Source organism: Triturus cristatus, chromosome 2_2, assembly GCF_964204655.1.
Source record: "Triturus cristatus chromosome 2_2, aTriCri1.1, whole genome shotgun sequence".
NCBI lineage: Eukaryota > Metazoa > Chordata > Amphibia > Caudata > Salamandridae > Triturus > Triturus cristatus.
The window spans coordinates 58,212,030-58,238,202 of NC_140582.1; the positions used below are offsets into that span (position 1 = coordinate 58,212,030).

Sequence of the window (26,173 nt, forward strand, 5' to 3'; positions counted from 1 at the left end):
TGACAGTGAGGGCTGTGAGCAAGATGATGGGGATGATGGCGTCCTGTATCCAGCTGGTGCCGAATGTACGCCTGCACATGAGACCATTCCAGGAATGGCTACAACAACAATGGTCACAAGCAAACGGAAGTTGGGAGGATCTAGTGGTTGTTACGCACGCAGTGCAGGAGGAGATAACTTGGTGGAACAGAGACAACATAACAGCAGGGAGAAGCCTGACACCACCAATCCCAACAGTGACCATTACCACGGACGCATCGCAGAAGGGATGGGGAGCGCACATGGACAACCTCAGAGTGAGGGGTCTATGGGCCCCAGCAGATGCGGTCCGCCATATCAACTACCTCGAGTTGAAAACAATCCTGCTAGCCCTGAAGGCATTCCAGAGGCACCTGTTCAACAAGAGGGTGTTGGTCCAAACAGACAACACCACGGCGATGTTCTACATCAACAAACAAGGGGGGACACAGTCGTTCCCGCTCTCATCCCTAGCTCAGGAGATTTGGAGATGGGCCATACCTCTCAGGATAGATCTACTGGCAATTCACCTACCGGGGAAGGACAATGTGGAGGCAGACTGGCTAAGCAGGCAGACCTCAGCATCACACGAGTGGGAGCTCAATGGCCAGGAAACGGAGAAACTCTTCCGGAGATGGGGGACTCCCACAATAGACCTTTTTGCAACACGCCACAATGCAAAATGCCAAAGCTTCGCGTCCAGGCAACCAGATCAGCAATCCAAGGGAAATGCCCTATGGATAAGCTGGTCGAGGACATTTGCCTACGCCTTTCCACCGATACCCCTGTTGCACAGAGTGCTCGACAAGTGCAGAACCAGCAACATGACCCTGATCCTGGTGGCTCCGCAGTGGGCGAGGCAGACATGGTTCTCACAAATTCAGGAAATGGCACAAGGCGACCCATACAGGTTCGAGAGGAGGAAGGACCTGCTCTCAATGCAAAACGGAGAGGTCCTGCACCCAGAGCCAGAGACCCTCAACCTGGCGGCATGGCTCCTGAAGACCTAGAGTTCGCACACCTAAGATTGCCGCCGAGCACGATGCGAGTGCTACGGGAGGCGAGGAAACCAACTACACGAAAATGCTACAGCGCAAAATGGAAGAGGTTCACTGTGTGGTGCCGGAAAAAGGGCCTGCAAAACAGAATGACAAGAGACTCAACAGTACTGAGGTACCTCACACACCTTCTAAAGAGTAACCTCTGCTCGAGCTCACTAAGGGTACACCTAGCGGCCATCGTGGCCTACACCAGAGGTGAAAAAGGTGGAAGTTTCTTCAGCTCGCAGGTGGTGAGGAGATTCATGGAAGGAGCCAGAAGGATGGCCCCCCCGAAAAGGTTGCCGCCGCCGGCATGGAATCTGAATGTGGTCCTGACGGAGCTCATGAAGGCACCGTTTGAACCCATTCACAAGGCCACACTGCAGATGTTGACTATGAAAACAGCTTTTCTGGTGGCCATAACCTCACTACGCAGGGTGAGCGAGCTTCAAGCACTAACGCTGCAGGAACCCTACATTCAGATTCACAAAGATAGAATAGTCCTGAGAACGGACCCACACTTCATGCCCAAGGTAGTGTCGGGGTTCCACATAAATCAGACTATCCAGATACCAAGTTTCTTCCAAAACCCGACTACAAACGCAGAAAAGGCACTGCACACCCTCGATGCCAGAAGAGCGGTGATGCACTACATTGAGAGAACCAAAGAACTCAGGAAGTCGAAACAGCTGTTTGTGTCCTTTGCTACTAGCTTCATGGGTAGACCAGTGACTAAGGGCACCATCGCAAGGTGGATTGCCCTCACTATTCAATTCTGCCACAAACAGGCTGGACAGGAGCTAGCGGAGGGGCCGCAGGCTCACTCCACAAGGAAGAAAGGGGCCACCGTGGCCTTCCTGGCGAACACGCCCATCCAGGACATATGCCTCGCGGCAACTTGGGCATCGGTGCACACGTTCACGAAACACTACTGCGTGGACATTCAGATGAACAAGGAAGCACAGGTTGGACAGAAGGTGCTTCAGCACATTTTCAACGACCAACGCTCATCTACCACCCAGCCGCCACAGAACTAGGAAAACCGCTACAAAATCGATGCACAGCATAGTGAATCCAGAAAGATTCACGCTGCAAAACGAATAGTTTCTTACCTGTCGGTGTCGTTTTGCAGCTTGAAGATCTTTCTGGATTCACTAGCGAACCCACCCACCTCCGCCAGGAAGATGAGGCTGGAGGAAGAGGGGGTAAAATGGAAAAGATCAAAGAAATACAAACATACAGATAAAGGGACAAGAAGGATTAATCAATCGCCTAGGGTTAAAAAAAAAAAAAAAGAGGAAAGGAAAAAAGAACCCGAAGATGGCGCCCCAAAGGTGGGACTTCCGCAGGAAGCACGACGACGTCACGGGAGGTGCACCAAATGGTGTACGTCGACGCCCACCTGGGCTACAAAAAAAAAAAAAAACAAAGAAAAGACTACGAATCCGGACCCAACCACAAGATCGCGGAATAATGCACAGCATAGTGAATCCAGAAAGATCTTCAAGCTGCAAAACTACACCGACAGGTAAGAAACTATTCGTTCTCGGGTAGACCTGCAGAGAGGGGTATAACAGTATAGCTGGGGGGCGCACTCGGCGCTGGCCTCTGCGATGCTGACTTCCCTCTTCTGCTGGTCTGTTGTTTCTGCATTGGAGTCCAGATGGGACTTCAAGCAAGATTTGGTTGCTGCAAGGGTTCTGGGATCCCAGGAATTTGTGTGGGGGTGGGGGGCTCTGTTTGGTCCTGGCCTCTTTACACTTGGCAGGGAGAGGGATCTGACCTCCTGGAGCACAGTGACCTCCTCCTGGGCAACTGCTGCTTCGTGGTCCCGGTGAATAGCAGAACGGCGAACCAGACGTTGAGGTTGGTTGCTGCAGGAAAGTGGCTCCTCCAGTTCAAGTGAGAGATTGACGGCTTGGCGAAGTGTTGGAGGCCCTCCGTGGCTTTCGAAGGATGCACAGCTACAGGACGAGTTGGGTTGTTGCGATTGTCGAGACAGGAGCAGGTCGGAAGGGATAGTTTGGCACCAAAGTTCACCAGCAGTCCGCAGTTCCCTTCTTCTGCTCTTTGTTCTCTTATTTTTTCAGGCAGATGAATCTGAGTTCCTGGTGTTAGGGGGCCACCTAAATACTGAATTTATGGACATTAAGGGGAGTGAAGGGTAGTAACCAATGGGCTACTTACTCTTGGGGTCACTACGCCCCCTATCCTGTCCCAGGTTTCCTATTAAATTCAACCAAAATCAAGATGGTGGAATCCTTCTTTTGGGGGGCATATCAGGCAAGTCACCTTAGGGATGTGACTGGCCAGGTAGTGCACTATGCTTCCTAGCATAGCTAATGTCCTGCCTGCCCTGGTGCAAAAAGGCCTCAGGGCAGGTGGTGGTATCTCCCAGGCATGGGGGAAGCCAGGGTCACATATCGAAGGTATGAGGGGTTTGAAGTCCCTGGTCTTGGTGTGTAGATTGACTAGCCATCCTGCTGGAGAAGTTGTGAACACATTCCTCCAGAGCTGACACTGTTACTGGCCTCAGAGCTCGAGCTCTCACATGCAGGGGGTCAGAAACATGTCTATGGTGGCAAGCTGGATGATACCAGTCAGCCATCAAATTAAGGGTCTGTAAGGTTTGTAATATAATGCACCATGCCATAGGACTATAAGGCCTGCTGTAGGGGTGACCTGCATATATTGAATGCAGTGTGTGAAGCATGGCTCACAGGGTGTGTGAAATGCCATGTTTTCACATTTGTCCGCACCATGTCACGCAGTCTACAATGGCGGTCTATGTGATTTTTGTGGTTGGGCCCTTAGGGTGGCACAATACATGCAGCAGCCCTGAGGGACCGTCTTTAGTACCTATGGATTAAGTACCGGGTTACCATTTACTAAGGACTTACAGATGTGCTGAATGTCTTGCCAATTGGGGAACAATTGAACAGTTACCTTGTTTTAGGGAAGGCACTGGGTGCCTGGTTAGGAGGAAGCCAGTGCACTAAAATCAAAATTGCACCAAAAACCAGTCAAAAAGTGGGTGTGACCATGTCAAAAGTGGAATTTTCCTTAACCAAGGCCATGCAGTCTGGATTGTTCCTCATGCCTCTTTCATCTGGTACCAGACAACTCCCTGGCACTTTATCTCACTCTTTAAGGTTCTTTTTAGTCTTGCCTTTTTTCTCTTTGACACTTTTTTCCCTTTTTCTCTTCCCTGTTCTTCCTTGTTCTTTTTCCCCTTTGTGTTTTCTCTCTCTTGCTTTAGTTCAAAGTCTGATGCTGAAAAAGAGGTGTTAGTCTGCAAAAATAAGTGCTGGTGGGCCCTCAGTTGCAACCACTGACTTAAATTTAGCACTGTAGTTCATGTTTTTTAGGGTTTGTTGGGAGTAGGGCTATTGAGACTTAGTTATTTGGGGGTGAGGGGGGATGAGAGTAGGTTGCATGCTTGTTCCAAGATTTGGTTTACTGATACAGTAGCATGGTTCTGTGTGTTTTTTAGTGTTTTATTTTTAGGACAGTAGTTTATTTTCTGGCCTGCACTATAAATGTTAGGAACAAGCCCCAGCATTGTTTTGCAGCGGTTTTTCATTGAAGTGGGACCATACTGCTCTCTTACATTCAGGTCGTCATCATTGCCATCCATATTGCTGCTTCTTATTGCCAAAATCAGAATCCAGAGAATGATAGGCTTGCCTGCTATCAACTATAGTACCATTCCTTTGGGGAGAAAATCACAAGTTTTCATGTATAAAACGGACAGGTTGGTCGAGGGCAACAGGTTTTCATGTATAAGATGGACAGGCATATTAGAGGGGCTGCTATAGCTTGAATTAATAATTCTATTTGTTTCTTGTATCGCTTTTTAAATCACACTGGGTGACCAACTGCTGTAAGGACAGTTGCTCCCATTGCTAAGCTCAAACATTCCTAGCACTTGGAAATAATGGAAGCCCGAGTTGTCACTCACCAGAATCTGTAACTTTGACCTATAAGTTGCACACTGATTTTGCCGTGGGTTTATTAAACCATTGATTTATCTTACCGGTTACGATGCACTCATTGTTGCCTGGTCCATGATTTTGACCAGGTTTAATTTCTTATTTTTAAAAGAAAAAAGTAAAGGGCGTTCCCTTATGTATCATAAGATGCACTGGCCAGCATATTGTAGTGCGTTTTGTTATTATGCCTCGCAACACATTTCCAAAATATTTAGCTAACAATCATAATACTTGTTCTGTATCTAGACGTTGTCACCACCACCATTGTTAGAACATATGTGATATTTTCCAATTAAAAGCACAAAAATGTATTATAGATATAACGTGATATGACTTGTACCTTGGGGGTATATATATTGCTGGCCCATATGCTATTTTGAGTCCCTGTAGATTTAGTAAAGAGTGTCCTTTGTCATCCCTTTTTAGGTCGAGCCTTTGCAGCGCATGTGCTGCTCTGCGAGCCATGTCGTATTGGAGTATGTACTTGATGGCCCACCCACTTTACGCCCATATTTGTCATTGCCTTGCGTCATTGTCCTTCATAAATGCTGGTTTCTGATTCGGTATTAGGCTTGTTGGTCCCCCCCTTAGTACCGCCTTTTCTTCATTTGTAACCTCCCCGGAGGACTGGCCCTTTTACTTCGGTTGTTACATGGTAGTCTTCTAAAGTCTGTCAGCACTATTTTCTTTAATGAGTTTCTCTTACTGCAGGAGGGTCTCTCATGCACAGTTGTGACCACTGGCTTGTTTAACTTGTAGCAAACGGGGAGCTCTTCAGGGGCCATGGGAGACAGAAGGGGGCAACTCAGCGATGCCTTTAGGGAGGTCAAATGTGCGTGATGTAAATTCCAGTAGATCTGGCATGTTTATTTTCTGAACTAACATCTATGTTAAACATGAATATGCTTTAGGTTTGCTCCTCCGCTCACTCGCTAAGAACCATGGCTTCAACAAAGGGCTCTTACCCTCTTTTCTTAATTTGTTCCTTTGTCAAATGGATCCAAAAAAGAAACAAACTCTTTGGCTGCAAATGTCTCTTTGGACATACTCTCCCGCAAGTGCGAACGAGATCGGAAGGTATTGGAACGCTTTAATGAGCGGTTCTCCAGTTCCAAAGTGGCAGCTCGCTGCACTTTGCTCCTCAGCTCAGATTATCTGTAAAGGGTGTGCTTTCACTCCCAGATTAACGTTGCTCTTGCTCATTACCTTTTCTCCCCCTGCCCGCCACATTGCTCTTTCTTTTGTTTCCCTATGCCCTCTGTGCCCTTTCCCCCACTGCACCATTATTTTTGCTTCCTGAAACCCTCCCAGTCTGTGTTCCCTCTGCTACCTTCTGTCTGCAACACCCCCCCACCCCACCCCATACACACTTTTAAACAAGCATTTGGAATGCAATAGGTCTCGCATTTGCGAGAGTTTAAGCTATTGGCATTGTAAATGACAATGCCTTTTATTTATGTTTTAAAAACCAAAACATAAATAAAAGGCAGTGTCATTTACAATGCAAATAGCTCAAACTCTCGTAAATTCAAGACCTATTGCATTGCAGATGCTTGTTATTATGGTTGATGGTCGAGTAATCCCCAGATCCCCTCTTCACTGAAGTCTATGAAAAAGAGAATTTGTTTTTCTGATCCTTTATCTAGATTAGCTTAACCCATGTCTCCAGATTCATTCTCTCTGAACATTGGGTAGAAGACGTTTGATTTTCTATTGTATTTTTGAGCAAATTAATTTTTCCACTTCTCCAAAGTCATTGGACGAATAGTTTTGTTTGCACATGTCTGCAGTGCATTAATCAGCGCATTGTCTGCTGGCTACTCATAGGGCAGCATTAGTTAGTATGACTGGAAATCTATGGTTTATGTAGTTTTTTATGTCATACTCATTAAAATTCAGTAAATTCCTGAAAATCTTTACAAATCATAAATATAAGTCTAAGATGGGCAGGTTTGTGAATCGGACACTTGGCATATGATCAGCCATGATACACGCAGGTCTTTGAAAGAGGGGAAGTTAGGAGTCTCAACTCTATATAAACTGGACTGTTTCCAATTGACTGTCTCGTCACATCATAGAGTTCTGTCTTTAAGCCTAGTTTTCTTGAAGATTGAAATTAAGCCACCTCAGTATTTCTCCCTAGAGATGTCAAATGTTGAGAAGTGACCTCTGTAGGAAGCTGGCTCTCAATATAGTGTACCAAAACGAGGTACACTGTGCAGAGAGTTCAGGCGACCCTTAACGGGTTACAGAGGCACAAATAACAATCCTAAATTCTCTTTTGTAGTCGTGTGGGTGAGGAGTTTAGGCTTATCAGAGGGTATTGGTAAGCATTTGTTGTATCACAGAGGCAATAAATGACACACTCAAATAATACATCTCAGACCAATTAAAAAAAATTGAATCTATTTTATTATACAAGAGCTTTGTAAGTAGGTAAGTACTTTTTAAAATATCCATTCTCATAGGCTAGTAAAATAATCTCTTGAATGCATCTTTACGTGTCAATGCTTTCCTACGGGAGAAAAGGCATATATAGCATACAGGTATTTGCGTTCGGTTTCCGGGGGTCGCTTTCAGGACTTAAAGTAGTAGGGGGCATGGTTCGAAAAAACCACCAGCAGTTAGTCGTTAACTGTCCTGAAGCGTCCGGGTGCAGAGGTGCTGATCAGGATGGTAGCTTTGCTTGCTACACCAAAGGAGAGGATGCGGGCCACCTAGAAAGAGGCCGCACAGGGGGACTTGGGGACAAGTTCGGGAGGTCCCTATGGGTGGGGGGGGCGCTCAGTTCGTGAGGGCCCTAGGAGCAAGGAAGCACAGTCTGTTCTTGGGAACCTGGGCTGGGACGCTCGGGTGAAGAGTGGTTAGATCTGCTGGGCTTGTGTGTCACAGGCACTCATGGTTGTCGATCTGGCCGGTTGAGGGTGAAAAAATTAAGACAGCTGGACCACTCTAGAAGTGGATCTATGTGGTGCCGACGTCCCTTGACGGCTGCTCAGACTTTTAGTCGTTGGAGTTCAATTTGGACTCAAACATGCTTTGGTTGCTACAAGGGGTCACAGTACTCAGAGTATTGGTGATGTGCGGACCCGGTTGGTCCTAGAGTCTTCTCACTTGGTGGGGAGACAGATCTCACCTGGAGCATGATGACTTCTTCCTGGTTGGCGGCTGCTGCTGTGACCAGGAAACGGCATACCGGTGAACTGGACTTTGCGGTTTGATGCCTGCAGGGGAGTAGCTCCTCTACTTCAAGGGCGTTCTTGGGCGATTTGCAAATTACTGGCAGTCTGCCGTGGTTCTTGATGACTTCACAGTGGCAGGGCAAGTCTGTTTCTCCATGATTGTCAAGACTGGTGCCGGTAGGCAGGGTTTGGCACCAAAAGTCCACAGCATGTCTTGAGTTCTCGTGTCAGTGGCTCTTCTTTGTCCTCTTCTTCTGTGTCCTTAGAATCTGAGTTCCTGGCATTCGGGGTGCCACCTAAATACTCAATTTAGGGGTGTTAAGGGGAGTGACCGGTAGTAGCTAATGGGCTACTTACCTTGAGGGTGTCTACACCCTCTATATGACCACTTTCTGTGGGAAGTGGGCATAACCCTGACACAGTGAACCTAATTCCACTAAAAATCAAGATGATGTAATACTCCTTTTCATGTTCACATCAGGTAGCCCACCTTAGGGTTGGTACTAGCCTGATGGTGAACATGCCTCCTGACTAGCTAATTTTCCCACCTGCCCTGGTGCCAAATGGGCGCAGGGCAGGGAGTGTCATTTCCCCTGTTGGGGGAAGAAGGGGTCTCATATCTAAAGCGGTGGAGGCCTCTGAAGCCTCCTGCCTTGATAAACTGATTACTAGTCATCTTGCTTTGAGGAGGTGACAATTCCCTCCGACCAGAGCAGGTATGGTTTCTGCCCTCAGAGAGCGCGGGTTTTCACATCCATGGGTGCAGAAACTTGTCTGTGGTGGCAGGCTGGCAAACACCAGCCAGCCAGTACACTGGATATTGGTAGGTTATCAGAGGGCGCCTCTAAGGTGCCCTCTGACTGCAGGTCATAGTAAATCCAATACTGGGATCAGTACGGGTTTACTAAGATGAGGTGTTTGATACCAAACATCATGGGTTTCTGTGAAGCCATCATGTGCTGGGTAATTCTTAATGACTAGTGTCCTCTAAAATGTCTTCCCTGTTCACTAGTACTGTCCAGTAATTGAACTAGACCGCTCCAGGGCATATCTGCTCAAGCTGATATGTCTTCTCATGTAATATAACGCACCCTGCCTTAGGACTGTAAGGGCTGCTGTAGGGGTGACTTAGTTATTACTTGCCATGTTTAGTGACCGTGGCACACAGAGTATGTTCATTTTTTAGTCCACCGTTTCATGCATACTGCAATAGCAGTCTGTATGAGTCTGGTGCTGGGTCCCTTAGAGTGGCACAATTCATGTTGCAGCTCTAAGGGGCCATCATCAGTACCCAAGCCTTGGGTACAAGCAGGGCTTTAAGGTGGCTGAAAAAACTGGGGAGAGGGGGTCTCAAAGGGGCGTGGCCAGTGTCATTAAGGGCGTGGCTTAAAAACACGGAAGCTAAAAATCTGTGCTTAGCATAGTGTGCCGCCCTCGTATTTTGCTGTTTGTCATTGCAAACAAGTAATATCATACCTACAACAAGTCAGGACACTGGTTTCTAGTTGTGTATGATAAATAAGCAGCAACTGTGGCTTGTTGTAAAGAATATTGAAAAAGCTTCCACTTAATGCCCTGGTGACATGAGGACCATGTTGCCGCTCCTGAGTTTCAAGATGAGAAGGGAAATCCAGAGAGAAAATGACTCTATTTAAAGGATTTCCCTTCCACCTACAACGCTCACCTGGCATGACGTCATGTCGTAAAGGCTCCACAAGTGAGAAGTGAGCAGTGTGAACAAGTGCACATCGATGTGCCTGCTGTCACTGCAGTCCGGGAAAAAAACTGACCCGACTGTGCCAGGGCACAAAACGGAGCCCTATAGAGACCCGTTTTGAGACCCCCTTTAAAGAAACTGCTGGTGTTCAGCACCGGCCCACTTAAAGCCCTGGGCACAAGGGCTACCATTTACTAGGGACTTACAGAGATATTAAAGCCATTATCAAGTTTTTGGGAAAGAACACTGGCACTGGAGACGTGTTGGCAGGAACCCAGCGCACTTCAGTCAAAGTTGCATCAGATACCAGGCGAAAAATGTGGATGATCCATGTAAAGAAAATGGGGTATTTTCCTGGAACATCCTTCTCGCTCTCATCTATCGGGTTATCCAGCAATTTAGAAATGTATGTTATTCCCCATGAGAAATAGTCTCAAAAGGAAGGAAGCCCTTTAAGTTGAAAAAAGATCAAAGGCTTAAGTGTTTTTATATTTACTAAGTGAACGGAAATAACTAATTTCATGGCAGACTCCCGACTCCACATGATGGAATAGGACAGCTTTTACTGAAATGGCAGAGATAGTTTTTGAAATGTGTTCAGTCTACATACAAGAGTTCCATTTCGGATGTTTAGATGTTTAAAACACATTGCTAACATTGTGTTTTCAGCTAATGCATTTTATTTGGACCGATTTGGCTAACTGGCGTCAGTACTTTACAAAGGTCTGACTGAACATGGTCCTCCTGTTGGCATGTGTTCATGTAATCCTCCATTTTCAATTTAAAAACACATATTAGAAATATAATGTTCCATAATCCCCCATGCTGGCAGAGAGAGTAACATTTATGCAAATCAGAAAGAATCTCATGATGGAGAAAAAGAGTTAGGGCCTGACTGGTTTCTCTGTGACAAAGGTGACGGAAATGCTGTCTGCCAAAATATAAATCCTAAAGGATATAATGGAACTTGTATTTCGGCGTACTGGATATCCGTCACCATTGTGACTGAGTAACCTGTCTGCCAAGATCTAAATCGGGCCCTAAATCTTTCTCTCTTCAGAATAGTTTCCTTTAATATTTTAAATTGATTGGGCATCTTGATCATGGATGGTACTGAGAAGCTGAGACGTCGGAGGCCTACCTAGCAAGGACTTAGCCAGACTGATTTCAGAATCCACACCGTATGATTGCTCTGGTGCAAATGTTATTTAGGTGGTTGTCTTACGGAAGAAGAGCAACTTGTAGTGGCATTTCTGTTATCTGAAGACTCTAAATACCTCTCTGAGAAATTAACAATTTGAGGATAGACTCCAAGCTTTTACAATTAATACTTTCAGAGGCTTGAAGATTTAGATTTAAAGAGTTCGATTGTTTAAATTAAAATTTTAAAAAGCTAGAATTTTATCAAGTTGTGTGAATAAGTGACAGATTTGGCCTGGAACTTTCGTAAGATAACCTCACTGCCACACATAAGCAAACAAACTGACGACTTGTCCATCCGAGCCAAACTTGAATGGATGAAAATTGGTAGTTTGTCAGGTAAACAAGTTGAAACTTTTAATTTGGTCATATTTTCATGATGTATCTTTTTGTATTTCTTGTTACTTACTTATCATATGCAAATACATAACCTGTATGGGTACTGTTATTTTGTGTTTTAAAAAAAATGTAATAAGCTAAAAAAAAAAAAGTGATGCTTAATTAGGCTGTCTATTTTTCGCCAGGGACTTTCTAACAATCCTGCTCTAATACTTTTTCCTTTTAAATTTATTTTTATCTGCAGGAGTTGATCCAATTATTTGGGAGCAGGCTAAAGTGGACAATCCTGATGCAGAGAAGTAAGACTGTGTCCCTTAATTTGCTGCTGCATGGTCTACTGTTGGAAATGTAATGTTTCATTTTAGGTTCTGTGCTTGTTTTGCTTTACCATTTATGAAATACCAGAGAATTCAAATTTCCCTTAGTTGCGTATATTTTGGGTCTTCACACCTAGAATAAGTCCCTCACTAACTTAAGAGAAAATTGTTTCAGCAATAGGGATTTAATGACTCTTCTGGTGCTTGGAAGTTTACCAGTTATTCCCTGCATTTGATTTTCAGTGTGAGCAGTATTTGCTGTTTGTTAGCTATGTGATGTTCCTCTGTGTCCTCTACATCATACTTTAGCTGAGGGGCACTGCCCTACAGCAACTAGAGGATTTGATTCTGCTCCTCGATAACCACCGGATGATTTTGCCATCCTTCTTCCATCTTCTCACAGGTGGGCTAGCTAGTGGTTACTAGTGCTGGCTTCTGAAGGCTGAGCAATATTCCGCTTTTTCCCCCTAAAAATGCATGTGACCGAGTCCTTTGTCTATTCAGCTGGCAATCCTGCTTGTGTTTTCCTCTCTTAGAAGACCTGTCAAGCCACTGCCTACTCCCTTTCCTGTGTGAGGCAACCTGGATGTGCCACCTAATTAGATTTACAGAACATGTACTCAACGAAATACAGCTCTTCCATTTTAATTTTAGGCATTTGTTTTGTGCCGCCCAAGGAACAGTGAGTGGCACACTTTAAAAAGAACATTTTTGTTGTACTAGATATATCTCAATTTGGTGTTCCCTTAGAGGAAGAAAAGGAGGACACATGTTTCATACTGGAAACCCTGGCAACTGCATTAAAGGGGACACAACATATACCTATTTTGCCTAGTATCCTGGATCAAAGCAAAGAAGCCTTTAAAGAACCCGCTTCAAACAAAGGGATAGCTCCCAGAGTGAAGAAAAAATATAAGCCCTCTTCAAAGGACCCACAATACATACAGGGAAGTACTACACCAGACTCCATCATTGTTACCACAGCCAAGAGGAGAGCAAATGCAGTCTCCAACACCTGGCCTCCACCAGAGGATGAAAATAAGAGGATGGATATGGTGGGGAGAAAGATGGAAAAAGAAGCTGCATCACAGTGGCACATTGCCAACTCAAATGCCCAGTTAAACAGATATGGCCACCAACAGTGGGATTAAATAGAAGAGTTACTGAACAAACTCCCCGAGTAGGACAAGAAGAGGGCAAGATCTATTGTCCAGGAAGGGAACAATGTGGCTAACACCTGCCTAAAGTCAGCCCTAGATGCAGCAGATACTGCAAGCAGGCACATGTGCACAGGAACCCTCCTCAGAAGGCATGCCTGGCTCAGAATTTCTGGCTTTAAACAAGAAGTTCAGACATCAATCATCAACAGACCATTTAACGGAGAAGCTGTGTTTGGCAAGGAAGTGGATGAATCCCTTCAGCAAATTAAAAGGACAATGAAACAGCAGGGGCAATGGGGGCACTACAGCAAAGAGGTTCTTTTAAAAGAGGAGGCTTCTCTAACAGAAAAACCACAGGTAGAGGCAGCTTTGGTCAAGGACAGATGATGCCACAGCAATCTCAGGGACAGAACCCAAACCAGCAGATGGGTCAACAGTTTAGCTACCAAGGTTGGCAACAACAGCAGAAGAAGCCCTTTCGAGAGAGAGGGAATGGCAGGGGAAGACGCCAATCCTCTAGAAGAAGAGGAAATGGCTCTAACTGACTTAAGGACGGAAAATGACCCACACAAGACACCAGTGGGGGGAAGAATAGCCTATTCCCACAGACTATGGAAAAGGATCACAGCAGAGAATTGGATATTAAATTTGGTACAATACGGATATTGCATAGAGCTCGCAAAGACACCACCTTCAAACCCACCCAAAACAAGAAAATTAACTAGATCAGAACAAACACTGCTAAACGCAGAAATCAAAGAACTATACCTAAAACAGGCAATAGAAAAGGTACCAACACAAGAATAGTACAAAGGAAACTACTCTCCATGCTTCCTTGTACCCAAACAGGACCAGACTCTAGGGCCAATCATGGACTTAAGATTCATAAACTAGTTTATACTAACACTATTTCAAGATGTGTACCCTTAAAGAAATAATCCCACAGATTCAAAAGGGGAATTATTTGGCAACAATAGACCTCAATGAAGCCTACTTACATATCCCTATGAACAAAAGACACAGAAAGTACCTAAGATTCCTGCACAATGGAACACACTACCAATTCAAGGTACTCCTGTTCAGAATAAAATCTGCTCCACGAGTGGCGGCACTCCTGAGAAGAGAGAAAATCCACGTCTACCCCTACTTAAACAACTGGCTAATAAGGAGACGCATGATACAAACTTGTCACAATCCTGTTAAAAAAAACAATTATGTTTTTCAATAAACCACAAGAAATCTTCTACAACACCAGAAAGAGAAAAAACCTTCCTGGGAGCAAGACTGAACACAGCAAACGCCAAGGCTTATCCCCCACAAGCCCGGATACAAGCTATCCATCACAAAACAGTCCTCTACCAGAGGGGACAGTCTCTGACAGTGAGGAAAGTAATGAACCTAATGGGCATGATGGCATCATGTATCCCACTTATCCCTCATGCTCACCTACACGTGTGCCCATTTCAAGAATGGCTCACCAACAGCTGGTCACAAGCCACAGGTAGTTGGGAGGATATAGTGGTTGTTACACAAAGGGTGCAAGCAGAGATACAATGGTGGGCATCCAACAACATAGCACAGGGGAGACCTTTCAGGGACCGAACTCCATTTGTGACAGTCCCCACGGATGCATCCCTCAACAGTAGGGGGGGCACATCTCAACCAGCTGAAAGTTCATGGTCCGTGGAGCGAACAGTACTCCACGAAGCACATCAATTTTTTGGAGATAAACTGTTTTTCTGGCACTCAAGGCATTCCAGAAACATATTCAGGGGAAAACCATCTTAATACAAACGGACAATACAACTACAATGTTCTACCTGAACAAACAGGGTGGAACAAGGTCCTTTCCCTTGAGCAAACTTGCACAGGAAATCTGGCATTGGGCGATACCCCAAAAAAATCAATCTACACACAGTAGATCTACCAGAGGTAAACAACATCACAGCAGACCAACTGAGCAGACGAAACAACTGCTCCCACGAATGGAAGTTGAAACAGACAACAGTACGGTATCTATTCAACATCTGGGGAACACCAGTGTTGGACCTGTCTGCAACAATGCAGAACAAGAAATGCCAATACTTTGCCTCGAGGTTTCCACACCACCTGTCAAAGGGAAATGCGCTTTCACTCAATTGGTCACAGACGTTTGTTTACGCTTTTCCACCAATACCCCTGATGCAAAGTGTGCTACAAAAAGCGAAAGGACCAGGAACAAATATGATTCTCATTGCTCCTCATTGGCCAAGGCAAACATGGTACTCAACTCTCCTAGAACTATCCAAAGGAGAAATGGTCAGGATCACAGCAGCAAAAGACCTGCTTACAATGCAACAGGGCCAAATTTTTCACCCGGAACCAGCAACGCTACAACTAGCAGCCTGGCGCCTGAATACATAGAATTTGGGCATCTCAATCTACCGCTGAGAACCATGGAAATTCTAAAAGAAGCAAGAAAACAGTCAACAAGAAAATGCTATACAGCAAAATGGAAGCGATATACCACATGGTGCACCGCTAACAACAACACTAGTTCAATCAATGCACAAGAAGCAGTTATTACATATCTTACTTAGCTCTTGGACAACATCATCAACCTTTCCAGCCTTAAAGTGCACCTTGCTGCCATAGTGGCATACACAAGTGGAAAATCATGCAAAAGCTTTTTTACAAGACCAGTCATCAAAAGGTTCTTAGAAGGGGCAAAAAGAATAGCTCCACCAAGAGCTGCTCCTGTACCAACATGGAGCTTAAATACAGTACTTTCTCAACTGATGACAAAACCCTTTGAGCCCATGCATACAGCGGACCTCAAACATATTACTCTAAAGACAGCCTTTCTCACTGCTATAACATCACTACAAAGAGTAAGTGAACTGCAAGCATTAACAATACAAAAACCCTACTTACAAACCCACAAGGATAAAGTCATCTTAAAGACTAACCCACAGTTTTTGCCAAAAGTGGTATTCAAGTATCACTTAAATGAAAACATTCTCCTGCCAATTTTCTTCCAGAACCCAAAAACTAAAGAAGAGAGAAGCCTCCATACCCTGGATGTAAGGAGAGCTTTACTGTATTATTTGCAGAAAACTGAACAAATCAGGACAACAATGCAGTTGTTTGTTGCATACGCACATACCAACACAGGATCAGCTGTCACAAAAGCAACTATTGCAAGATGGATAGTACAAGCTATCCAATTATGTTATGCCAATACGGAACCAACAATGCAACCAACTGCTCACTCCACTAGAAAAAAAAGGAGCAACACTGGCATTTGTGGCCAATGTACCCATTGATTCCATTTGCGCAGCAGCTACATGGGCATCACTACACACCTTTACGAAGCATTAGTGTGTGGACATACAAATGAATAAGGAAGCTCAAATTGGACAGAGGGTGCTTCAACACCTGTTTGCAAGGTCTTTCTTTCACCACAGCCTCCCAGACACGGGAGAAACCGCTACATAATCTGATGCACAGCATGTAAATCCAGAAAAGGATTCACGCTGCAAAATGAAATGGTTACTTAACAGTAGGAGTAGTTTTGCAGCTTGAAGACATTTCTGGATTCACATGCAACCCACCCAGCCTCCCCTATAAGGAAAACAAATGGGTGGGTACGCGAAGGACTACATCAGTATTTTCAAAACCATCTCAAGGATTACAAAACATAAGAAAAACAGAAAAAAGAATCCGAAGATGGCTTCCACGCACATCGACCTCCAGGATACCGTCTGATGTCACACAGGTCCGGGACGTACCTGGCACCAAATGGTGGTCAACGGCGACCAAAATGAGGAACAAAACACAATTCCAAACCCAACCACTAGATGGCGGAATGATGCACAGCATGTGAATCCAGAAAATTCTTCAAACTGCAAAACTACTACTACTGGTAAGTAACCATTTTTTTACCAACAAACTCCTATTCAGAGATCAACCCCCTGCTGCTTAGTCATTACTTCCCTCATCGGGGAATGTCCGAGATCAACCTCTTTGCCACAAACGGAAAAGCAAAAATGCAGAAACCACTCATTCTGATCACCCACAGTCCATGGGCAGTGCTCCCTAAATCTGCTAGTGCTAATCAGGGATATTTGCATAGGGGTTTCCCATGCTACCTTACGTTATCAGCAAAATGTGGCAGGCATCACTGAGGTTGATCCTCCTCGCCCCAATCTGGGCTAGTCAATCGGGTGTCTCTCTGCCTATCTTGTGGTCCATCCACCCTCAATAGAAAATGTGCCCATATCTGCTCATGCAACAAAAGGAACGGTTAGTATATCCCAGCTTCAGGCTGCGGAATCTTGCAGTCTGGTATCTGATGTGTCAGAGTTCAGATAATTACACCTTCCTTACGAATGCATGCTTCAAAAGGTCAGAAACCTTATCTGTGAGCATGCTATGCAGCTCGATGTAAGGGCTTTTAAAAGGGTAATCCGTCCTAGATTATTGCTGATCTCTTCATGGGAACTTGATATTCTCCTTTCTAAAGTTATGGGTTGCTCTTTTGGTGTGTCTTTGGTGCCTTGAGCGTGACCACATCTCGAAGTTGTGCTCCGACTGCCGGCCCATAGCGCTGAAGGCATGGAGTGAGCGGTCCCTAAAGTTGTTCTCGGCCCGGCATCCGGCACTGTGGAGGTCGCCTCATTGGTCTCGGTCCCGGCCTGGTGCCGGTTATACCTCAGCCGCGATCTTACCCTGCACTGCGTCCAGCGCCGAGGTCCTCAGCATCGCCGGTGCCGACTGACAACGCCTCCCTGATCCTCATTCCCAACAACACTGAGCCGGTCTAGCGTCCTCCGATGCCGAGATTGGTGCCGACTGAGCCGTATGGCACCCACAAGACTTGGCCTGGGACAAGGAACTGGGTGATGCCAGTGGGTTGGACACCTCTCCAGACTCTGGCATGCTAAATCCACCTAACCAGGCTACGGAGGAGTGGGGAATCATTTGCCATGGTGGTGTGCAGGGCTGCGGAGGTCCTGGACCTGCAGCTTCCTACAGTGGCCGTCAAGACTGACGTCTTGACAGAGGTCCTGCAGCCTAGGGTTTCCAGCTTGAAACCCTTACTGCCTTTTAATGAGGCCTTCCTTCGGGGCAGGTGGTCCAAACCCAGTACAGGGGCTTCTGTGAATAGGACGATTGCCCACTGCCATTGCCCTGCACTGGGTGACCCAGATTTCCTAAGCGCCCACTCCACAAAGCTTGGTGGTCCAAGCTTCCACTGCCCGTGAAGTGTTCCCTCCGGCACCCTCGGACAGGGAATTCAAGAGACTGGAGAGTTTTGGAAATCTTTTTTTTTTTTTCGCCAGTCTAGCATTGCGGTCGGTGAACACCACATGCCTTTTGGGCTGTTATTCCCATTCGATATGGGATACGGTTGTGCAGGTGCTGCTCAGAGTCAATGAGGAGGAGCGAGCTCTACTCTCCCAAGCGATTTCAGATGGGAGAGAAGCAGCAAAGTTTGCCATCAGATGTTGCTTGGCACGACAGACTCACTGGGCAGAGCAATTTCCACAACAGTGGCCATATGATTGATTGATTGGGGTACTTATAGAGCGCAACTATCACCCTACGGGCATCTTGGCGCTTGCATTGGGAACCCGTCCTGGTTTTTCCCTGTAAGATAACCCGTACTGGGTATCCCCAAGGTGAAAGCCAGGCATCCCGCCGCGGGGGGCCGTTGTGGAGATTAAGCAGGCTTGTTGCCCAGAGCTGCATAGTGTGAACTCATGCTTAGAGTGGGCACCGAAGCGAGAATTATCGAGTCCGTGGACAATTGGGTTCTGGACCCTGCCGCGTCGGGAATCGAACCCAGGTCCCGGGCCTGATCTCTGCTTCAGGGTATGCCTCCTCTAACCAGTGAGCTACACTTCTCCACATGTCGCCACGCATGGCTGAGAACATCTGGTTTTTGGGGGGATGTCCAACCTAACCTTATGGGTCTGCCCTTTAATGGCTCCCGTCTCTTAGGAGATCAAGCAGATGCTGCCCTTGAGCGTTTCAAGGACTCACAGGCCACGGCCAAGTCCTTAGGCCTCACCACAACTTCCCGGCCTCCATCTGCCTTTCGCTGCTTTGGTGGCTATTGAAGGGGCTACCAACCGTGCCAACCATATTCCGGCCAGCGGGCCCCGCAAGTTCAGCTACCTCTGCAGGGCTGTGAACACGGTTAACCCTGAACCCGCGGGTCGGGAGGCCAGATGTCAAGCCAAGCCACGATCCCCTCCGCCACCCCAAAACCTTCCTAGTCCGATCCTCCAGGATCACTTACAGCCAGTCAGTGGCAGAGTACGCCATCATCCACTATTGGCAGGACATACAAATTACCCGAAGGGGTTACTCCCTTCCTTTCGAGACTACTCCTCCATCAACAAGAGGAGTACGCCCACTGACTTGGCCCCAGCCCTACCGGCCTGTCCCCACCTCGAAACTTCTCCAGCGAAATCCCGGGGTGTCCTGCAGCCAGCAACCTCGACAAACCCAGAGGACCTTTCTGCCTTCAATCCCAAAGACTCTGTCTCCCGTGAACACCGGATTTGTTCAAACAACAGACTCCAGTTCCGCAAGTTCTGCACCACTCTGCACCCTGCGCCCACAGCCCGAGTTCGAGTGGCCAACACCAAGAGGAGGTCCCCCCGGCGATTCTGACCTGAGATCCGGCAACCCCTGACCTGCCTCAAGCCTCCAGTCGACGCCTGCAGCCTCAAACCGGAAGGTCCCCCAACCGCGACCAGGAGCTGGTCAGAAGATCCGACCCTAAAAGGCACCCCTGCACCGAACACCCCACAGCCTTGTGTGGCCCAACCAATGGTGCCTAACCAACCCTCAAGATCCCAACTTACCTCTTCAAGTGGTGGTCGCACCCAGAAGACCTTCGTCCCCGAGCCTGCAGTGCTTTTGCAAACCGAAGACTCCCCATTGAAAGCTACATGGCTTCTGGCGCCAAAAACAATACGCTGCACCCGGCCGCCCCAGTGCCGCTGAGGGTGCATCTTTTGTGCTGGCCTAAACCCCCATTTGCCATGAGCTTAAGTCCAGGAGCTTTCCTCCCACAACCCAGTGGCCTGCTAGCCAGCAGCCACAAACCGGAGGCCCCCTATCCCTCATTGGATAACATTGGGCCTCAGCACTCTGCACCCAGCTGCCCTAGTGCCGCTGAGGGTGTAACAAGAGTGCATCCTTGACCCTGGGGGACCCTTGAGTCTAACCCTAGAATGCCAACTTCCACAACAAAGTACTTACCTTTAAACCGTTAACACTAGTTTCCTCCATAGGATAACTGACTGTTTTTCTATGAAAAGTTCAAAGTGTGGAGTTGGAAAACCTAAAGAAATTCTTTAAAATTGTACTAACCAACAATAACGCTTTTACTTACCTGTTTACAGGATGTCCCAGTGTAGTATTCAGGTATACTACACTGTGTAAGAAAAGTAATCTGAAAGTAATGTACTGGTCATTGTACTAAAAAAGCCCATTCAAAGTATATGTACTGTATTTACAAAGCATTGCATTTATCAGTAACAATACTGTAAGTCAAAACAAAGTGCATATACAATTACAATCCAAACTGTATATTTACTGCAAAGTATTTATCAACTTACCTGTGCCAGGCATGTTTCGTTCTAGGAAATAAAATAACTAAAATAATATTGTTATACAAAATCAATTGGTCTGAAGTTTGGTTTTTCAGTGTGTGAATTCATTTGCTCACTGAATGTGTACAACAAATGCTTAACACTGTCCTCTGATAAAGCCTTACTGCTCGACCACACTACCACAAATGGAGAGTGAGGTGCTTTCTACTTTACCTCTGCCTACCTTTTGGGTTCCACTGGACACTGTATACTATACCAAAGTTAGTTATTTTATTTCCTAGAACAAAGCAAGCCTGGCACAGGTAAGTTGATAAATACTTTGCAGTAAATATACAGTTTGAAATGCAATTGTAAATGTACTTTGAAATGGATACAGTTTGAATTACTGGTACTGCAATATTGTGGCATGCTGTGCATATACTTTGTTTTGATTTTGCAATAAGAATTACAGTAAGTTACTTGTACTTTACTTTTGAGATTACTTTTTAGATTACCTTTTCTACTCCATGTGATATGCCTAGATCTCACACTGGGACATTTCCTAGAGAAAAAGTAAGTAAAGTCAGTTTTGCACTATTGTTATTTTTCAGTTTTCCATACAATTCAACTCCACACTTGAAACATTTTTCAGAGAAAAACAGTCAATAGGTTCCTATGGAGAGAAATGAAGTTAACGGTTACCATGTAAGGAATTGATCTTTGGAGTTGAACTTCTGGGGTTAGAACAAGGGTTCCCCCAGGGTCAAGGATGCACTCTTGTTACACCCTCAGCGGCACTAGGGCGGCCGGGTGCTGAGGCCCAATATTATCCAATGGTGATAGGGGGCCTCCGGTTGGTGACTGCTGGCAAGTCGGCCACTTGGTTGTGGGAGCAAAGCTCCTGAACTTTAGCTCAGGGCAAATGGGGAAACAAAGTAGCACCAAAGGTGCACCCTCAGCGGCGGCAGGGTGCTGTTTCGACGTCGGGTGCCCTGTTGGTTACAATGGGGAACCTCCATTTTGCAAAGGCACTGCAGGCTCTGGGACGAAGGCTCTGGGACCACCACCCCAAGAGGTAAGTTGGGAAGTTAGGGGTTGGTTAGGCACCGTCGGTTTGGGCACACAAGGCCGTGGGGCGTCGGATGCAGGGGTACCTTTTGGGGTCGGATCTTTTTACCAGCTCCTTGTCACGGTTGGGGGGAGCGTCTGGATTTAGGCTGCAGGCATCGGCTGGAGGCTTGAGGCAGGTCAGGGTTCACCGGATCTCTGGTCAGGATCGCCGGGGTAACCTCCTCGTGGTGTTTGCCCACTCGAGTTAGGATTAGATGTGAAGGCTCCTAGTTCTAAGGCTGAAAAATAACCTCTGGATTACTTTTAATGATGGGATCTGCCCATCCCAGGGAACTGCCTACTTTAAGTGTTGTCGAAAGGTTTTTTTTAATATTTTTTTTTTTAACAGCACTCACTTTTGTTAAATCTATTTGTTAGATCCCCCAAATATTTTCATACTAAGGGTAAAGGCAGTAGTATATTTGGAGACGTTATCCTTAGGTCCTGGGGCTGTTTGTTATTACTGGGTAAATTATGTGTGGGATACTGCTGAATACCGTTGGTGTTTCAGGGCATAAGACAATTTCATTTCAGTTTGGTATTGGAGTAACTCATTTGATAAACATGCCCTTCCCAGGATGGTTTCGAGGGGGCATGGTTTACCCCAAGAGATGGTAAATGATTTGGAATTCAAATACAATATGATACAGTATTTAGACTTGATGAGCTCGCTATCTGGTCACTATCTTTCAAAGGAAGGGTTTACAGACTAAAACCCCAAAGATGCATCTCTGCGACTCTGCGTAGATTTCCTCCCCCCCCCCACACTTTCCAACAAATCTCTTCTGCTGTCTCACTACATGTAAAACGCCACCCCACACACAAACTATCATGCAGAGTCACAATTGAAAGTTAGCCACCTAAGGACAACTACAGAAATGCCACATATTTTTGGACATTGCTTCAGTTACCCCTCCCAAAAAGATATGGGATTTTATTATCGGCTACTATAATTCTATTCTGAATACTTCTGATATGTACAGCATTTCTGATAGTGATCTGAACCTAAAATGAAAATGGTCAAAATTCAGTTTTTGTGCCCAACTTCATATTTTTACATTCTCTACCACATGTATCTAGGTGAGAGGGCAGACAAAATCTAGGAGAAAGAAGATCAGGGAGCAAGAAGGGGTTTATCATGGGCGAGGACCAGGTCTCTCACTCACCCTTATTCCCTTAGCTGGTGGCTGATGCAGATGGGCAAAGCTGCAGGATCACCATAAACCACCTCCAGGACAAACTCTCAGCTGCCTGGATGCAGAGGTCTTGTCGGGCCACTAACTAGGTGATTGCTTAGTGGTTTGCAGTTTAATTCGGCCTCCTTGCTTCCCAGCCGATCCGTCACCCTCAATGGCAGCTCTGCTATCAGAGGCAGGCACTGCGGCGGTTGATTGGTGACAGGCCTGTGCTGTCACGAAGCCACTGCACATCACCAAAGGCATTCCAAAGCTTTACCCTTACCCACTTATACTGGTCTCCAACAGGTGGTAGTTGCCATGGTAAAGTCCTTTGTATAGTACAGGAAAGGTCCTGCCCCTGGCTTCTTTTGCATCTAAATTTAGGTTCAGTGTTAAAAAGAGTTCTTTTATTCTGAAGTTTTTTTTATAGTCTAGAACTCCTTTTAAAGTGGCAATCAGTTTGAAGAGGCATTAAATCAAAACAGATGGGATGGTGGTGTCTACTGCATACACTTTCCATTGAAGTGTGTGACATCAGATGTGCAATATCTTGCATCAGTGTACTTTCTGTTCACACCAATAGCACCACGGGAAATTTATTTATGTGTTGTCTTATTGTGTTCACCCCACCCAGCTTAGTTCCAAAGTGTTCTTATGTTAAAGAAAAAAAAAGGTGAGTGAGACTGAGATGGGAGGAAAAAGGCTAGAGGAAGTCAAGTAGGTGTGAGTTTGGGGTTCAAGAAGCATATCGTGGGTGTGAACATATCATGCCATATGAGCTACTTTTCTAAGTTCACATCTGCGATATGCTGTGGGCTGATACCAAAGCTGATGGAGAACCCTGTCAACCAGTAGGTAAAGTTAGCTGAACCACAGTAGATGATGACTGACAGAGGCTGTCCAAACTTTTTACATAGATCTATAACTTGTGTGAGCGTGTGTATTGTAATGGCGGGAGGTGGTCTTGCTAGTGTTAAAATATCTATAGGTATGACCTAAAAATATACAGCTTCAAACAGATCATATGTGGTTGGTCCTTGTAGATAGGTGGCTGCCATATCTGAGATCCAAAATATCAGCTGTGCAAAGAAGGAGGAATATGTAAAAATTAAGTTACTCAAATGTGAATGAAAGATATGCCTTCAATACTATTGGGTTTTATATTTTATCTTGATTAGTGCTGTTGAAAGAAGCATTGCTGAATTGTGTATTCACCATTGGCATTCAAATTTCCTTCAACTACGTTTTGCTTGATCAAGTAGTTTTGGGGACTGTGTTTTTGGACAGAGGCTAGTTTGTTGAAAGCAGATTTTATTTTCACATTCTATTTTTATCCTCGTGAGTTAACAGCTCTCAAAATATTGTATAGGTACTCAAGCTGCAAGAAAGACTGGTCGTCGCGTTTGAGGTTTAATTTCTTTTACAATCTTTTAGATCTTGCCAATGCCATAAAGAACAAGCCGGGGGTCAAATTGAATGACTAAAGTCAGAGGGAATGATGGATCAAGAGTAAATGTTAATGAAATTGGGCAATTAATCAGATTAGGATGCACCACATCAGTGGTTCTTAACCTGAGATCTGGGGACCCTTGGGGGTCTGCAACGACTATTCAAGGTGCCTGCGCCTAATTAGAAAATTTAAGTATTAATAGATTAGTAAAGTGTATCTAAATTAAAAAAGAAAAACCTAGATTACAAATTTTAAACCATTAATTCGGTGTTAAGGAATTTGCAATTGGTGGATGAAAATTAAGTTGGTGTCCTCAGTTTGATTCATGGGAACAGTGCAGACGTATCAAACAGGACATTGGACCTGAGGACTATGAACCCATGGTGGTGGTCAGGGACTGCCGCACCAGTGGTCCGACTGACATATCTGAAAGAAACACGTTAGTTTGATTCCTTACCTTAGAATATCCCCAGGCGTCAGGCTGGATCCGGAAAGATTTTTCGTCAGCAGTACCCCTGCGCGTCGGTAGGCGTCGTCTGCGGCTCCGCGTCCGGCATCGTGATCGCCGGGATGACGTCGTTGGAGTACTTAGACGCCGCCCTCGCGCGCTGACGTCAGTTCTTCTTTTGTCCGCGCCAGCAAGCGCAGATCCGGGAAGAGCATACCCTTAGTCATTTTTTGACTAACTTTTTGGACATTTTGTCTATCTTTTTGGAGTCGACTTCGACTCCTGGTGCCGGTAGGGATGCCTGGGTTCAAGCGGTGTGACGTCTGTCACCGACTGATGTTGGTTACCGACCCCCACCACCGGTGTGTCTGCTGTCTTGGGGCCGACCACGATGGCAAGTCGGGCCCCGACTGCCGGGCCTTGACGTCGAAAGCTAGACGGGAGCGGTCACGCAAGCTCCTCTAGATCCGGCAGTCGGCTCCGTGCCGCTCGAGGTCCCGGTCGAGGAGGAAGTCGAGGGACCGGTCGCGGAGCCGCAGTCATCACTGCTCCTCTAGATCCAAGTCCTCGCACTCAGGTAAGTCGAGGCATGGCAAAATGAAGTCGAAGAAGCGTCATCGCTCTTCTGACTCCCCTCGCCGGTCGCACGACTCGGCCGAGGGTTCGGGTGGCCCCACACCCTCCGGTCCCTGGGCTTCATGCAACTCCAGGCGAGATTCGAGACTTCCTCGTGGCCATGAGGACTCTCTTCCCGCCGTCGAGGCCTGCTGGCGCGCCTCCGGGCCCCGCAGGTCCGACTGGGGGTCCTAACGAGCCGGCGGCTTCGGCGCCGTCGTCCACTTCGGACCCGACGCCGCAGGCCCCTGTGGGATCCAGGCCTGGATCCCGGTTGTCGCCAGTTGACCTCACGACTCGGACGATGCCGTCCCTGGTTTCAGCCCCGGTCTGGCGTCGGAGTGGCGCCGTCGCTGGCGTTGATGGGTGGGGAATTCACCTATGACCCGGTTCCGTCATTTCTGCCTGTTTATCAGGGCAAGGATGAAGGGGAGGACTGGGAGGGGTCTGAGGACCCTCTGGCACAGCAGTGCCCGTTAAGTCAGGACTGGGCAGATGAGCTGGGGGAGGCCAGTGGTCTAAACACTTCGCCTGACACTGGTTTCATCTCTCCTCCTTCCGTGGCTACAGAGGAGGGTGCTACTTATGCTGTGGTGCTGCGCATGGCGGCCAAGGCCTTGCGCCTGGAGCTCCCTGCAGCGGCCGTGAGGACTAACCTCCTCACTGAGGTGCTTCAATCGCCAGTAAGCTCTTCGGAGTCTCTGCTGCAGTTTAATGAGGCCCTTACCGACGTTCTGATAGGCACTTGGTCCAAGCCCTCCACAGTCTCTCCTGTGGATCGTAACGTGGCCCGGCGCCACCGCCCAGCTCCGGACGAC

General features: G+C 46.5%; 1 protein-coding gene across 2 annotated transcripts in view; it reads left to right on the forward strand.

Moving 5' to 3' along the window:
* The window catches only part of NUP54 (nucleoporin 54), a 381,989-nt gene that overhangs the window by 316,600 nt on the left and 39,216 nt on the right, over nucleotides 1–26,173 (forward strand). For both annotated transcript variants that reach the window (XM_085640977.1, XM_085640976.1), the window contains exon 8: nucleotides 11,733–11,787. In XM_085640977.1, the coding sequence (XP_085497103.1) occupies nucleotides 11,733–11,787 (55 nt within the window). The remainder of the gene's footprint in view (nucleotides 1–11,732; nucleotides 11,788–26,173) is intronic.